Genomic DNA, 15,838 nt, shown 5'->3' on the forward strand with positions numbered 1-15,838 from the left:
AATCTTCTGAATAATAATGCCACATTAAATTTTCAGCTAAAATTCAAGTCCTACCCAGTACTTCATTGTTCAAGAGATGTCAGGAGTACAATAAGAAAGAACAAAATAATGAAGCCTGACTTTCTATGGATTTGTTTCCCACAGGAGATTCAAAACTGATCCTCTTTTAGAAACTAGGCCTTATACACTGTTTTTTTTGTTTTGTTTTGTTTTGTTTTTTTTTTTTTGTTTTGTTTTGTTTTGTTTTGTTTTTTGTTTGTTTAGTTTTTGTTTGTTTGTTTTGGTTTTGGTTTTGGTTGGTTGGTTGGTTGGTTGGTTGGTTTTTTGTTGTTGTTGTTTTGTGTGCGTGTGTGTGTCTGTTAAAGTCAGGTTTCATTTAGTTGAGAAACTCCTCTAGCCACCCTATTTTCAAGAAATTTGGGGAAAATTGGTGTTTTGGGGAACTGTCTTTGGGATCTGCCAAAGATGACCGAAGCTGCCAGATTTCCAAGTTGGTCAGAGGGGAGGACACACACACAGGTCCAGACACATATACCCAGCAGACCGCTGACAGTGGCAAAGTGCCACAGGACGTTTAATTCCACCTGACCCCAGAAATGACAGATAAATTTTCACCTGCTGTGCACACTGGCCTGGCACAACTGTGTGGATGCTGTCCCCACAGCTTGGGCCACCAGCCCCCACGAGCAACATCACTGTGTCCCAAGCACTGCCATGGAGGGAAAGATTAGCAGCTGACAGTGATGCTGTTTTGGGCATACTCGGTAAGAAATATTGGTGCTTGACAGTGTAGGAAAGGGTTTAAAACTCGGAACGAGGCAGGTGGAGCAGTGCCATGGGGCACTGCAGTCTCTGGACATCATGAGGCATTAGAAGTTTATCGAAGGGACTTTATGGGGAAGCAATTATTCCATTCCCTTTTGTAACGCTAAGATCAATCCTGATATTTTCTTAAACACGAAAAAACGAGAGAGTTTCTCAGGATTTAGCAGCTTCAGCACTGGTTTCGAGCGAGCTCCCGGCCGCCCCGGGACGCCGAGGCAGCAGAGGGCGCCGCTGCGCGAAATGGCGGCCGCGCGGCGGAAGGGGAGCGCGCCTCTTCCACAAGATGGCGGCGCCCCGGCGCGGCGTGGCTGAGGGGAGGATGAAGAAGCGGGGAGCAGCGGCTGGCCGGGCTCGGCGCGGCGGGGGGAAGCTGGATCGGCTGCGGCTGGCGGTGGAGGAGTTCGTGAAGGCAGCCGGAGACCAGCCGCCGCTGCCCGCGTCGGTAGGGTCGGAGAGACCGAACGGAAAGAGCCGCCGGGAATTGAGGAAGGAGAAGCGCAGGCTCAAGCGGAGCCGCCGCCGCCTGCAGCGACACGGGGAGACGGGGGAAGCCGCCGCTGCTCCTGCCCGGCCGGCTCCTGCCGCCAGCCCCAAAGTCCCGGTGTCGCCTCCAGCCGCTGTAAAGAAGCGCCCGGAGCCGCCGCGGCAGCAGAAGGCGGTGCGGCCGCCGGTGCCGGCCCCTCGGCCGGCCGCCATCTCCTGGTCGCGAAAACGGGCGCTGCTGGAGGCCAACGAGGAGGAGGAGAAGGAGATCCGGCGGCTGGAGCGGCGGCTGGGGCTCAACAAGCGCCGCAAGAAGAAAGGGAACAGCGGGGCGGAGGGGCTGCCCCAGAGCTTCGTGCGGGACGGGCTGGACTACGTGCTGGGAGTCCTGGGCTCCGGCGCCGGGCTCGGCGAGCTGTGCGAGGACAGCGACCGGGAGGAGGCACCGGGGCTGAGGGCGAGCAAGGGGGCTCCGGAGGAAGACGAGGAGGAGAAAGAGGAGGTGGCCCCGGGGGAGGATGAAGAGCTGGAGGACGCCTCTGACGCCTCCGAAGGGGAAGATGTGGAAGAACAGTGGGAGAGTGATGGGAGCTCGGCCCCCGAGGGTGAACCAGAGGCAAGCGAGCCCCCGGACCCGCAGGAGGAAGAGGAGGTAGGGTGTTTGTCTGAAATAGCACAAACTTGCTTCCCAAAGCACCATGAATGTAAAATAGACCTTACATCGACCCTGCAAAGTGTTTGCTCTCTAACCAGCATGTGGAATGTGGGTGAAAACAGCGCTGGGTCTACCAAGCCTTGACTTAAGAGGTTTGCCAAGTTCTAGGGACAAACACACGTGGAGGGTATGGTAGGAGGTTGCATCCTAAAGCACAAAGCATTGTTTGTATATACAAGATTAGCAACTAAAAGGAACAAAGAAGTGTGACCATCTCAGTTCCAGAAGATCCAGATTAGGCCTTTCCACCAAGACCATAAAAAGTTTGTTAAAAATGAATACCATCTGGGAATGGGAGTGTTTCTTCTTCCAGATGATCCCAGAGGGTTCTGCCTGTGGTATAGGCTTTGTAGCAAAGAGAAGAGGAAGCCAAACAGATCGTTTAGCCACATGGCACCAATTTAAGCTGTTAGTACCCATGCACCTGAGGCTTTCACGTGTACAGGTTTCTGTTGTCTACCTGGATAAAACAAATATTCAAGATACCAGTTTTAATAAGAATAACTTATATGAAACTTCACTTGAAGGGGAGGGGGGATTTTTTTGCTGCTGTCAGGTTGATCGTAAGCAGTAAGTTGTTGCATGTTGGTTTTGTTTCTGAATGAAGTTGTTCCTTTGACATTAGTTATTGGACAGAGGAATATATGTTTAAGTAAAAGACTGATATTCATCTTAAATAGAAATGTATGTGTTTATTTAAAATACTTAAGTACTTAAAATGGTAGTCTCATTTGCTATTCTGTTGTTTTCTTGGTAAGGATCATAATCACAGTGCTACGAAGTACGTTCCCCCTCAAGTGAGAAAAGCTCAGGAGACACTAGATGACAAGAAAAGAGAAGAATTGGGAAGACTGAAGAAAATGGTGAATGGTCTCATTAATAGGTAATGTAATAAGGACAAGTAATTAATCTTTCTGATTCTCTGTGACAGTGATCATCATTCAAAGAAAAGTGGCATGGATGTGACTTTTGTCTTTTCAAACTACATTTAATTTGGCAGTCATGTCTGCTATCCTTAATAATAATTGTCTTTGTTGATAGAGATTCTTCAAAGTTGGTGGTTATAGAAGCTGAAAAAATGAAAAATAAATTCAAGATTGGGCTGAATTCCACATGGCTGTTGCCTGCAAATGCTAGCAATAATTCTCTTAAGTGTCAGTTGGAGTATGCCTATTTGAAAAAAAAATAAAATTGCATTTTGACATGCCTGCTATATTCCTCTTAGCATGTTTTTTTATAAATTAAATAAAGTTAAATTTTCTTTAGCACTGCAGTCAAGGAAGAGCAACTTTATATTACTTTATAGCTTAAAGTACTGAAGACCAGAAAAAGTAATTAACGCTTCCATGTGCTTTTAATTTTAGAATACCCTTAAAATAAGAAATCTGTTTATACTTTTATCTATTATCTGTAAAATTCAGACTACAGAATACAGTTTTAGTTACTTAGGATTTGCTATATCTGATATGTTACAGAAGTATGAAGTGTTTTTGTAATCAGTTTTTCCAAAGACTGTGGTGTGCCATAGTTAATACTGAACAGGAACAATTAAGGCTGTTCAGTATGACAGTAAGGACATTGATAGTGTTTTGTAAATATTGCTGCTAATCTGTTCCTACTTGTAAGTACTTTAAAAAAAAAATGTTCTGGAGTTTCATTTTTATTTTAGTGAACACAGCAAAATACAAAAGGTTCCTTTCATTCATCTTTATTCTTTTTTAAAAGAGCTAGCTTGGCTTTACAGACAGGTTGTATGTTGGATAAATTGAAAATTGTGGAACTATGCAAAAAGGCGAAACAGTGAACATTGGATTTTGTTTCTCAATAGGTTGAGTGAACCAAATTTGTCCTCCATTAGTGGACAGCTGGAGGAGCTTTACATGGCCAACAGTAGAAAGGACATGAACGAAACTCTAACAGATATTCTTATGAATGCTTGTGTTACTGCGGTTGCCATGCCTGCAAGACTGATGATGGAGCATGTACTTTTGGTCAGCGTTCTTCATCATACAGTAGGAATTGAGGTAATTTTTGTGGCTGGGACTAACTTTGTTTAATAATACATATTGGGCGGTGTTTTTTCTTGATGTCTTTTTCTTGATTGCCTTTTAACTTCTGATCACAGAATCACAGAATTGTGTAGGTTGGAAGAGACCTCAAGATCATCGAGTCCAACCTCTGACCTAACACTCCACTAAACCATATCGCTAAGTTCAACATCTAAATGTATTTTAAAGACCTCCAGGGATGGTGACTCCACCACTTCCCTGGGCAGCCCATTCCAATGCCTCACGACCCTCTCAGTAAAGAAGTTCTTCCTAATATCCAACATGTCACTAAATAACATATTTCAGTTGATAGATGAACTCTCTTTGTATTTGTAGCTTGTTTGTTTGCTGTTCACAGGTTTATCTGACTAATTATATCTGACTTATTGCTTTATCTGACTAATTACTTTGTAAATTAACATTGGTCACTGTTATAAAACTTCCCGTTTCCAATTTTAAAAAGGGCTAATATTACTACTGTGGTAATGGTGTGGGTGTCTTGTTTGAACCTTAGCAGTAATGTGATCTCTACCTACCTATATTTTGGTATGCTTCTTAATTCCAGTCTTTACCATTAGTTAACTCTTCATAAATACAGGAATTCCAAAATTTTTTTCCCAGCTGTACCTCTGACAAACAGCAAAGTCTTATTCCCACTTTAAACTAGTCTCATGCTCATCAACTGCGAAAATGTGGTGTGTTGTGATTTTACTGTCCCACACTTCAAATATTTAGTTCTGGAATGGTAAACTCTGTGATGCATTTGGTCTTGGACATGCATCTTTTACCGGATATATGACTAACAGTAACAGCATGCTAGCTTGACAGCTGAGAAAATGTGTTCATGAAGATTGTATAAACAAATTTTGATATGCATACTGTAATTTTGTAACATTTGTAGCTTTAAAAGGCAACTGGATGACATATAAGAGGTATAAATAACATACTTTAATAAAATGTGACACAAACTAGTTACTATTTGTACATGTAGTACATCCCTTTTTGTTGAGAGGAACAATATTCTTTAAAATTAATAATGGCAGTGCCTCAAAAATGATTATTTTACAGTTGTCTTTAAAATCTGCTAGTGGTTAACTGCTGAATTGTTATTTTTTCCTTAATGGAACTTTTGCCAGGTCGGTGCTCACTTCTTGGAAGCTGTGGTGAAGAAATTTGATGAACTCTCTGAAAGTGATGCTGAAGGGAAAGAATGTGAAAATCTGCTTGCCTTGATTGCCCATCTGTATAACTTCCATGTAGTTCATTCCCTGCTCATCTTTGATATTCTGAAGAAGCTTGTTAGCACTTTCACTGAAAAAGATATTGAGCTGATTTTGTTTCTTTTGAAAAACGTGGGCTTTTCCTTAAGAAAAGATGACGCATTGGCTTTGAAGGACCTGATCAGTGAAGCCCAGAGCAAAGCACACACAGCAGAGAAGAATTTTAAGGATCAGACTAGGGTATGTGCGTATTAAGGATTTTCTTTTCTGAATCAATATTGCTCGTGTACATGTGTATATTTACCAGAATGTTTTCCATTATACTCTAGGTTCTAGAGTTTATTAGAGTTCAGTCGCTGCATTCAGTTATTTATTTTCTTTTTGTCTTTCCTCATTAGTTCTTAGGACACAGATACCAAAATGCTTGCAACTGGGGAAACTAGAGCTGTCACATATACTATGCAATGACTAATTCTTCTGTTTCATACTTCTTACACTTCAAAAAGTGGTCACTGGGGGCTGGCATTTAGCAGATAAGGCTTTGAATTGAAGCTTGAACACGAATACAATAGGAGTTAGAGTAAACATCCTTCTCTGTATTCATGTACTCTAACTTTCAGTGTATGTTGCCAGATGAGTTGCTTATTCTCACAGAATAGCACTTTGAAAATACGCTTTCTACTTACATATTAAACTTGCAGCATGTAATCCACATAAATATTTCTTTTCCTGATAGGTCCGTTTTATGCTAGAGACTATGTTGGCACTGAGGAATAACGACATGCGTAAGATTCCTGGTTATGATCCTGAGCCAGTTGAAAAACTCCGCAAATTGCAAAGAACACTGGTGAGAATTTTCTTGACATAAGTAGAATAGCTGTTCTTACACTACAAATAATCAACTCTGGTTTATGTCAGCTTGATGGTGTATTATATGCTATATAGTATTTAATATATACTAATATAATTTTATATATATATATATATATGTATAAAATCATTTAACAGTCTGATATTCTTGTGGACAAAAATTGCTTCTTAGGTAGTACTTGAATAATCTCATGTGTTTAAATTTAGCTAGGCATCAAACAACCTTCTGCAGAAGAGTCTGGGAAAGTACGTAATATGTAGCCAGAGGGTTTGAGGCAAAGTCCTGTACTTGACAAAGAGACTGGAATGTTTAATGATTGTGCAGATGGAATGAGTCATCATGACAGTTTTTTTCCCATAGATTTTAAATGCAGGCACCTGTTTGAAAGTTCACCAGAACTATTTTGGAAGTCCAGGACTTCTTAAAATTTATATGTTTTGTTTATTGTTTTCTTTTCTGGGAGCCTTGTGGGTGATGTCTAGAACAATCCAGCATAAAATGCATGAAAATAATTGTCTCTTTGGAGAGCTAATTAATTTTCACAATATTTAAATCTGGTTCCTAGAGCATATGCATCTGCAGCATGTTATTTTTCAGAAACTTTTAAGTCCAGCATGCACAAATCAGCAATGATAGGTAACCTAGTTCTGTAGAATTTCCTCTCAATTTTTCACAACCCTCTTAGTACACCTCTAGACTCTTCAGTTGAAAATTTTTATTTTGTTTGAAGAGATTATACATTTTATTTGAATTGTACAAAACTTATGGCAGTTTGTCATTTTGTCATTCTGTTTGATCATAAATGTTCAATGGGAAAATCATGACCGGATCGGAAACTAATTGGAGCATCTTACAATGTCATAATCAAATCCAAATTGTAATTGAGTTTTATGAGTGAAAGATGGCTATCTTTTCATTGATCATCTTTAAAAAAAAAAAAAAAAAAGATGATCAAACCTATGCTTAGAAGCTTTTACTATTTGAGAAATTGGAGTAAATGGAAAAATCTGGAAATTATTTTCAGGTTACTGCCTGAAAGAAAAGGTTGTGGGAAAGAAATGTGAAGGTCTTTATAGAGATCAACTTACTTGTATTTGTTTAAAGTATTTGTTTAGAAGTGATTCTAAATAATTAAATATGCTAAAAAATAAAAATCTGTTTCTACTTATTATTGTGCTGTTACTCAAGGTACACAGCAGTAGTTCGGGAAAAGAAACTCAGCTCCGTGTCTCCCTGGAATCACTCCTCAATGCTGATAAGGTTGGTCGCTGGTGGATCATTGGGTCGTCCTGGAGCGGAGCACCAATGATTGATAATGCAAACAGCAAGACTCAGCAAAAACTGCACATTGGGAAGGTAAATCCAAGTAGGACTAATAGAACTAATAAGTTGAATCGTTTAATCTTCTAAATGCTGTTGATACAGACAAATAAGCTCATTTAAGAGCCCACCAAAAAGAGCCTTGGTGGACTCTTGTAAGATGAAGCTTTCAGATTGTAAGATCTGATATTAAAATTTTCAAAATGTTGGACTCATGCCCTTCAAAAGAGCTATTATCATAATATTATGATACAGTGTTTTTTCTTCTCCTATGCAATTATGAAGTAGTTTGAGATGGTTGTGGTCACGTACATTAGGAAAGCACTTCTTAAAGATAATTGGCACAATTAAACTAGGTTTCCCTAATTGAAAAAGCTCCTGATGATGCCTGTGCCTTTATTGGACAAAAGTTCAGGACCTCTGGATTCATGCTTCACGCTTTACTGCAGGTTTTTATTAACGGTCATATTAGAGGCTGCACAGAAATAGCTCTCTTTAAGAGTTTCCTTTTTTTTTTTTTTTTTTTTTTTTTTTCTTCAGGTGAGCTCAAAGATAATAGAGCTTGCTCGTAAGCAGAGGATGAACACTGATATCAGGAGAAGTATTTTTTGCGTATTGATGACAAGTGAAGATTTCCTGGATGCCTTTGAAAAGCTTCTGAAGTAAGTACTGACTAGGTCAGAAGAAAGCCCAGAACTAAAAATAGTGATAGCTGGGAAGGAAGAATAACATTGCTGGTCTCACCATTTAGTTGAAATGGGATCCAAGTGTATAACTAGGATCCATGTGAGGATGGAGAGGAAGGGTACGAGGGGGACCAAACCCTGGATGCAAGGAGTACTAGGGGTCAGGCAGAACTGACTGGTAGCCAGATGAAAAAAGCAGCCTCTGTTATTGTCACTTAAGTCTGGAACTGTGATTTACAGCATCCTTTGATTTAAGGAGCCTATATGTGTTTGTATTGAAGATGTGGATCTTAATCTAGCAGATCCTAATATGTTGCAGGCTTGCTTCCTTTACTTCTTGCCACCTTGCATGTCTCTGTCCATTCTTGCAGGACCTGGTAGCGTTCTAGCACCTCAGTTTCTCTCCCACAGAATTTATTAGCTTTGGACTTGCTCCAGGGTCCCATATCATGTTAAGACCGGTTTCCTCAACGCTTGACACACTTCTCTTTAGAAGAGTATGTGATCAGGGAAGAGCTCAAAATAAGTTATTCTTTGGGTTTGTCAGAATATTAATTGCAAGTCTGTAGTAACTGGGAGGAGAGAGATCAGGTCTGAACTTTCCTGTTGCAGCCTTGTAATTCATAGGAATTGTTCTTACCCTGATGGCATGCAATTATTTAATTTGCTAACCAAACCAAAACAGACTCCGTAATAAAGTCAACTAATGTTTGATTAAATGCCACTTCTGCAAAACACAGCTTGGATTTAAGACTGTGATGGAGTCATTCCAATATCTTAATATGGCCTGTTCAATTAAAAGAAATTAGCTGCTGCTGCTGCAGTTCTTGCCAAGGCCTGGTAGCTCAATTTGCAAATTGATCCTTGACTCTCATCTGTGCTATTTAAACTAGTATACAAATCTATATACATACAGGCTTGGCAGAAAAACTGTGTCTGCAGATTGCCTGCTGTGTGTTGATTCAGATTTTTATGCGGCAAATGCAGAGAGAAGAGGACTCTAAAATCTGCCCACATCTGGCAGGGTATAACGGAAAGCACACAGACTAGTCAGTGAAGGAATTAACTTTAATGCAAACATGCTTTTCAGAGTGTATGGGAATTTATATTCATATGTTTGATGTCAGGCTCTTGAGGAGGAGCATAAAGATGTACTCTAATTGTGCTTGTTGATTCATCTGCTGCTACATCTCTGGGAGAACTGAGTTGTGGTGAAATGGTCATTTAAACCATTTTAAACCCAGCCTGTTACAGTTTGCTCGTCTTTCTCCTCCTTTTGGGAAAAGTAAGTCACAGAATGGCTCAGGTTGGAAGGGACCTTAAAGCCCAGCCAGTTCCAACCCCCTGCCATGTGCAGGGATGCCACCCACTAGATCAGGTTGCCCAGGGCCCCATCCAGCTTCGCCTTGAACATCTCCAGGGATGGGGCATCCACAGCTTCTCTGAGCAACCTGACACACGGTGCAATTGGCCACTGCCTGCTGAGTGATGCCCAGCCAGACCCTGAGCAGTGGCAGTGCTGTCCTCCACCCCTCTCCCTGGTCAACTCCCCGTATTTATTGTTCAGCACAATGCCAACATCAGCACCAGCCATCCCTTTGGCCAGTTTGGGCCAGCGATTTTGTAAGTGGTTTCATGGAGAAGAACAACTTGAGAAACTTCAAATCTCACAAAAATTGTAATAGGGGAAGAAGGCTTAGCTAGCCCGTTGTAGTGTGTTGTGCAATTCCAAATAGTCAGTATGGGATTGCATCTGCTATACTCACTTAAATTGATTTTTAATAGGTGGTATTGAATGTTGCTTTTTTTTGATCTAAATCCAGTGATAATTTTGGGCTCCAGCTGATGATAACTAACCTACTTGGGGGCAGGCTTCTGCTGGTGAGAAATAACCTGCTTCAGAGACAGTTACTGAGTATTTGGAGGGCAATTTTTAAATTGATTAAGACATGCATGTCTCTGGGAGCATTGTACCTCTGGAATGTTTTAATAGGTGAGGTGCTTGCAGCTTCTTTACGCAAAGTTACCAGGCTTATGAAATCTGTGCAGCTTTATGGTGAAGTTCAGCAGTGAAAGACAATCCCAACACTTACATTTTAGTTGTTTAGGAATATCAGGTCTGAAAAGAGAAAACAGTGCTAGGTCTGTGAAGAAGTGAGGGTAAGAACAAAACTTCAAATGCTGCTTTTCTTGGTTACAACTGTCTAGCAACGTATTTCCAAAATAAGTTATGTTAGAAGTGATGATGAACAAGGAAAAAGGGAACGTACCAAATTAGTGACTACACTGTAACTTCACAAGTCATCTATTAGATACATGCCAGATAGCTGACTACTTAAATATGTTTTCTGAACAAACTTTTGTTGCTCTGTGACAAACTCAGATAGACCTTGGCTGATGGGAGAGCAGTGAATGATATCACAGACCAGCGCTTGCGGTGCTGTTTTCTTTTGGGGAACCAGACTGAAGTTTTCTCCATTTATTAGCAGTCAACCTAGAAATCATCCCAGACTTTCCTATTGTAAAACCTTACGTTCTGTTTCTTGGCTGAGTGACAGTATTTTCTCTAGTACGTGTCTGTGATCAAATGCAATGACAGATGTCTGGAAGGGTGTACAAGCAATGGACGTTAGACTCAAGCTATGACAAGCTGTACCCTCCAGACTGTAGAGCAAGTTCCAGTGGGGTCAAACTTTGTTAGAAAATGCATTTGAGTTATACCAGTGCTGTATGAAACTTGAGCTTGAAGCAATGAAAATAATTTTGTTTGACATTTTGCAGATTATAATATTAAGCATCCTTCATTTTAATTGGTTTTAATGCTGCCAAGCATCTGACAGCCCTGGAAGCTAAATCATATTATTCACAGAACAGGTGCATTGTGAGTTAGTTACCGTTCCTGGCCAAAGTGCCTCGGCCCTATTTTCAAGTGGTCAAATGTTCAAGTGGGAAGGCTGTTCAGTCCTTGGCCTTTATGCTGGGAGACAGCCAGCATAAGTACTTATTGATACTGTTTTCCTCAGGTAGTGCTGTTCTGTTTTGTTGTCCAAGCAGCTCTTGTCTCGCAGTTTATCCTCTGTGTTAGTACTTCAAGTTGTAGTGCTGCTGCTTTCAAAGCCCACATAATAACAAGACTCCGTGATGACATGCTTGTCTCCTCTGTTTTCCTTTGTGGAGAGCTGCAAACATGGAGTTGGGCTGCTACTTCCTCTCCAGGCAGTAATTATACTTGTGTCGTTCTGCCTCTATCTGTTGTGGTCTTATTTTTTGCGGCCACTTCTCTAACACCAGTAATGCTATAGCATTTCCATATTGCTGTACCGGGATGCTGATGTAGCCTACAGTCTTAAGGCTTTGATGCCATTCAGCATTTTAAGGACTTTAAGAACTTCTGACAACCAGAATTCACTGCCTTTTTTTAAGGTATTAAAGTTTTGACTGTCGTAGCTCTTACTTAGTTCCAATAACTTTTTCCTTACTAAACTACTTTTATCCTCTTTTTCTAAATTTTAGGCTTGGACTGAAAGACCAGCAGGAGAGAGAAATTGTTCATGTTATCCTTTATTGCTGCTTACAGGAGAAGACGTATAACCCCTTCTATGCATTTTTGGCTGCCAAGTTCTGTGAATACGAAAGACGATTTCAGGTAAAGAAAAATGCATTTCTACTTTTAGTGCCATTGTTATGGTTAGAAAGACAATTACTGACCACCTGAGAGTAGATGTGTGCCTGTTTACATCTCATGATCCTGAGGAAAAATTCTCCTGGTACACCTGTGCATTTAGTAAGGTAAACTGTTTCCTGCTCAGATCTGCCACTAAGTAACTTCTGTAGAAGGTTTGCTTTTTTTCTGTTTCACATGTTTAAAAGGACTTGAGCTATCCGATCAAAGATCTAATTAACAGAGGACACATAAAGAATAGAAGGTCAAAAGGTTTTGTAATTTCTTACTTAAACAGTTCCTTGATTTGTATTTTTTTTTTCCTTTGACACCTAGGTGACATTTCAGTTTAGTATCTGGGACAAAATCAAAGACTTGGGCAACCTGTCAGCCACTGCCATCACCAATTTGGTTTCAGTGTTGGTTCACTTACTAAGGACAAAATCATTGCCGCTTTCAGTTCTCAAGGTTGGTGTGCTTTCTTTTCAAAATACGTGTTCTCACCTTTCCAAGTTCTGTGGAAAAGATATATTATTAGCTGTATGTACTTCACTGGTGCTTTGCATGTTCGTTGTCATGAACAAAGATGAAACTTGTTCTAAAATTACCAGATTAATTTTATCAACTATAGTAGTGCTATCCTTTTGGGAAAAGGGGCCTGGGGTGATGGAAGCATACAGAAATCCTGGACAATACAGCATAGAAACATCCTTGTCCAGTAGCAGCGCTGCTCCCAACCAAAGAAAAACTGCCTTGGAGCAGGTGATTTGGATCTCTCATTATCAGAGGCAGTGTTAATGAAATCCCATTGGATCTATAGGGATTTTAATGGTTTGGATGCCCTGTTCAATTCTAGATAAAGAACGGTTATGTGACTGCCGTTTCCTGTAGAGCATCTGGGGTTGGAACTGAGGTCCTTTTATTAGCAGGCTTTGCTAGTGAATTTTGTACCATCAGTTCTAGCTGACGTTTTTTATTAGACCAGAGAAAAAAATCTTCCGGGGGGGGGGGGGGCTTAAATTTCACAATAAGCCCATGGAACTTATTTAAAAGAATAATTTAAACGTGTTAAACAGGCAATATTCTGGATTGTCTTAGATTGTACTTTCGAAGTATTTATCAAATTGAATAATTACATCTTTGTATTGTGTTATTACCGGACTTGTTATTCCTTAAAAACTTCAGTGCTTGCTTATTGATTGGCTTTAGGGAGGCAGCATTCTCAACTAATTTTTCTGTGCATAACTTCAGCCTTGATATATATGGGACTCCAATCTAATTCTCTCTGTTCTAAAACCAGGTGATTGAATTCAGTGAACTAGATAAACCCAAAGTCCATTTCTTGCGACAAGTATTAAGCATGCTGTTAGTTAAAACAGATGCTGAAGATGTTGGTGATATTTTTGGGAGGTAAGTGAGAGAAGTCTCCAGAGAATCCTTCATTTGCAGTAATTTAGGAAGTTTGCTTATTTGTTTGCAATTATACACTGCCTTCTCTAAATACCAGAGATCCATCCCTTAAAAAGCAAGCTCTGTTGGGGGAAGGTGGTGGTGGGCCAGCAGACGTGAAGCATTTGTTTGTTAGTACAGGTTCTGATCTAGATGCAGCTGTGCAAAGTATTATGTACAACATAAGGCTTTCAGATATTCGGTGTATCATTTAGGATTTTCATGAGCAGAGCTCTGTAATTACCTGCATTCCTTAATGCATTCCTTACTGCTTTACCATCTGTGTGCAGTGAGGTTTGGTCTCCAAGCAGTCTTCGCTGGTAGATTTCTTTAGTACTTTTTCCTTTTTGATTTTTACATTGCTGCGAGAAAGGTTTGTGGTTTTGTTTTTTAAACCAACATTGTATGGAAAATCTTGGTTTTATACAATTGACAGGGAACTTACTTTCTTTAAATCCTTCTTCACAATGATCAAAAAGATCTCAGTTTCATTGAAGGTGCTAAAATGTTGTTCTGACACTTCTGTTTTGCTTAATCCCCTACAACTGATAAATGTATCTGTAAACATCCTTGAGTTCTATGAAGTATTACACAGTTCGTTGGATTCATACCCATACAGTTTGGGTTTCTTGTGACCCATGTAAAATTGCATTCCAATATTCCAGTTGTTATGGAGACAGCTAAAATTTGCAAGTTACTCCAGGAAGAAAGTTATATTGTACTTGCAGTGTCACATAAAGCTGGGGAGGGAAATGTTGTTTCAGCTGTAACACAAGGAAGTTCAAACATGGTGTTTGCCTTGGTTTTTCTTTTCTGTAATGCAATTGTTTACGTAAAACAAGTTTAGTATTCTGATACTTCAGTTTATTGCTGAGAACCAATTGTATGTTGAGTATGTTTGGGCTGTTTGCCAAATCAATGTAGATATGCTGTTAATTTGAAAGCCTTTTTGGAAAAGCACCTTCTATATATCGTTTTATTTTAATATCTCTATTTGAAGGAAAAAAAATGCAGAAACTTTTGAAACAGTAGAAGTCTAATACTATTTCTGTGTTTGTATTTTTACAGGATATCTGACAACCCCAAACTGGGAACGCTGCGGGAAGGCTTGAAACTTTTCCTTACCCACTTCTTACTGAAAAATGTACAAGTCCAAAAGAATGATGAAGAAGCCAGCCTGTTAAAGGAAAGAGTTGAACTAGCAACCAGGTCTTTGCAAGCAAAAGAATCCAAATTCAAACTATAGTCTTTCTCAAATAAAAGATATGTAAAAACTAGGTTTGCATGAAGATGCAAGACTTTGTTAGTCTTTCAGACCCAAGTAATTGGGAATGAGGAGAGCCTTTTTACTGGAAAGGATCCATTTTTTGATGGAAATGGTTACTCTGCTCAGTGTACTAGTTACACAGATTTAATCAAAGGTGATACGAGGCCCGTCTGAAGAAAGGGAAGATGTTTGGTTTTTTGACATGTCCCTTTAAGATTGGTTACTTCTTGCAGATTAGAATCTGGAGAAGAGGTTGAATTTCTATCATACTCTGGTCAGTAGTAATGTTCAGCATTGCATATTCTAGCCTCTCATTTAAAATAATTGCAGAAAACTGACACTGTGTTTTTAAAGAATCAGCCTTAACCAAAGGCTTTTAATAACTCATCAGTGCACTTGCCTGAAGGAACAGGCCACTAGATGGCATAAGAACTGGTGAGTCACTTTTGGAAGAAATCAACTTTTTTTCTAAAAGTGTTGAATTTCTCAGCTAATTCTGTGAATTGTTAGCATAAAAAGACTTGAAGATCTGACTTTGCCCAATTATGTTGGGTTTAAAGATCACAGTAGAGTTTGATGCTATTTTAATTTGTTTTATTCAGCTTTAAAATCGGAATTATTAGTCTTACCTTCTGCAATAATTAGATTTTCTAGGCGTAAAGAATAATATCAGCCTTTTAGTAAGAAAGTATTTTCTGTAAGAATTTGCTTCCACTTCCCATTCAGATGTCTTAAAAAATCATGTACATTTTCTTGTATAACACTCAGTTTTTGTCACTTTACCACTACACATTAAAATGAGATTTCCTAAAGGGTTTTGCTCTTTGGGTTGTCCTTTTATTCTAGCTGGGTAGCCAGCAAGGGATTGACCACAAATGTGTGGGGGCACGTCCTAGTCTGCATAAACTACCTGTGCTAGGGATGCCGGCCTTATTTCTGTAACCAGGCTTGGCCCCTGGTGTTCAGTAGGCTAATCAGTTATGGTGCCTCCTAATTGCATGTAATATCAACTGATCTATTCTCTATCTTTGTGTCTGTCCTTGTTGGGGAAAAATGATTTCCAGAAAGCATCCACCAGAAGATCTTGAGTTCTGCAGCAAAAGAGCTGGCTGAGATGTGTGGGATTATTTTTGTTGGTTTTAATCATAGTTCAATATGGAATACTTGATACAAGTAATGCTTTCGGGAAGGGGAGTGTTTCTCCCAGCAGCAAGGGAGCTGTTTTTGAGGTCTTGCCCCTTCTGGGGAGGGCAAGTTGTAGGGAACAAAATTATCCTGGGATCTGAGAGACCC

The 15,838-nt window shown here is 40.0% G+C and overlaps 1 protein-coding gene across 1 annotated transcript; it reads left to right on the forward strand.

Annotated features, from left to right (window-relative positions):
- Positions 1-1,093: 1,093 nt before the first annotated feature.
- Positions 1,094-15,357, forward strand: NOM1 (nucleolar protein with MIF4G domain 1). The gene is made up of 11 exons (XM_084507364.1): positions 1,094-1,960; positions 2,782-2,906; positions 3,852-4,047; positions 5,208-5,531; positions 6,028-6,138; positions 7,351-7,518; positions 8,023-8,144; positions 11,682-11,814; positions 12,166-12,297; positions 13,130-13,239; positions 14,347-15,357. Exons 1-11 carry the CDS (start codon positions 1,109-1,111, stop codon positions 14,522-14,524), a joined length of 2,451 nt encoding a protein of 816 aa, XP_084363490.1. The 5' UTR covers positions 1,094-1,108; the 3' UTR covers positions 14,525-15,357.
- Positions 15,358-15,838: the final 481 nt, after the last annotated feature.

This window comes from Aythya ferina, assembly GCF_964211825.1.
Source record: "Aythya ferina genome assembly, chromosome: 2".
NCBI lineage: Eukaryota > Metazoa > Chordata > Aves > Anseriformes > Anatidae > Aythya > Aythya ferina.

Excerpts from the sequence above, each read along its gene's own strand:
- NOM1 (XM_084507364.1), top strand. The coding sequence starts at position 1,109 with ATGGCGGCGCCCCGGCGCGGCGTGGCTGAGGGGAGGATGAAGAAGCGG. Across the intron at positions 2,907-3,851 it reads GTGAATGGTCTCATTAATAG|GTTGAGTGAACCAAATTTGT; the intron begins GTAATGTAATAA and ends GTTTCTCAATAG. Across the intron at positions 12,298-13,129 it reads TGCCGCTTTCAGTTCTCAAG|GTGATTGAATTCAGTGAACT; the intron begins GTTGGTGTGCTT and ends TTCTAAAACCAG.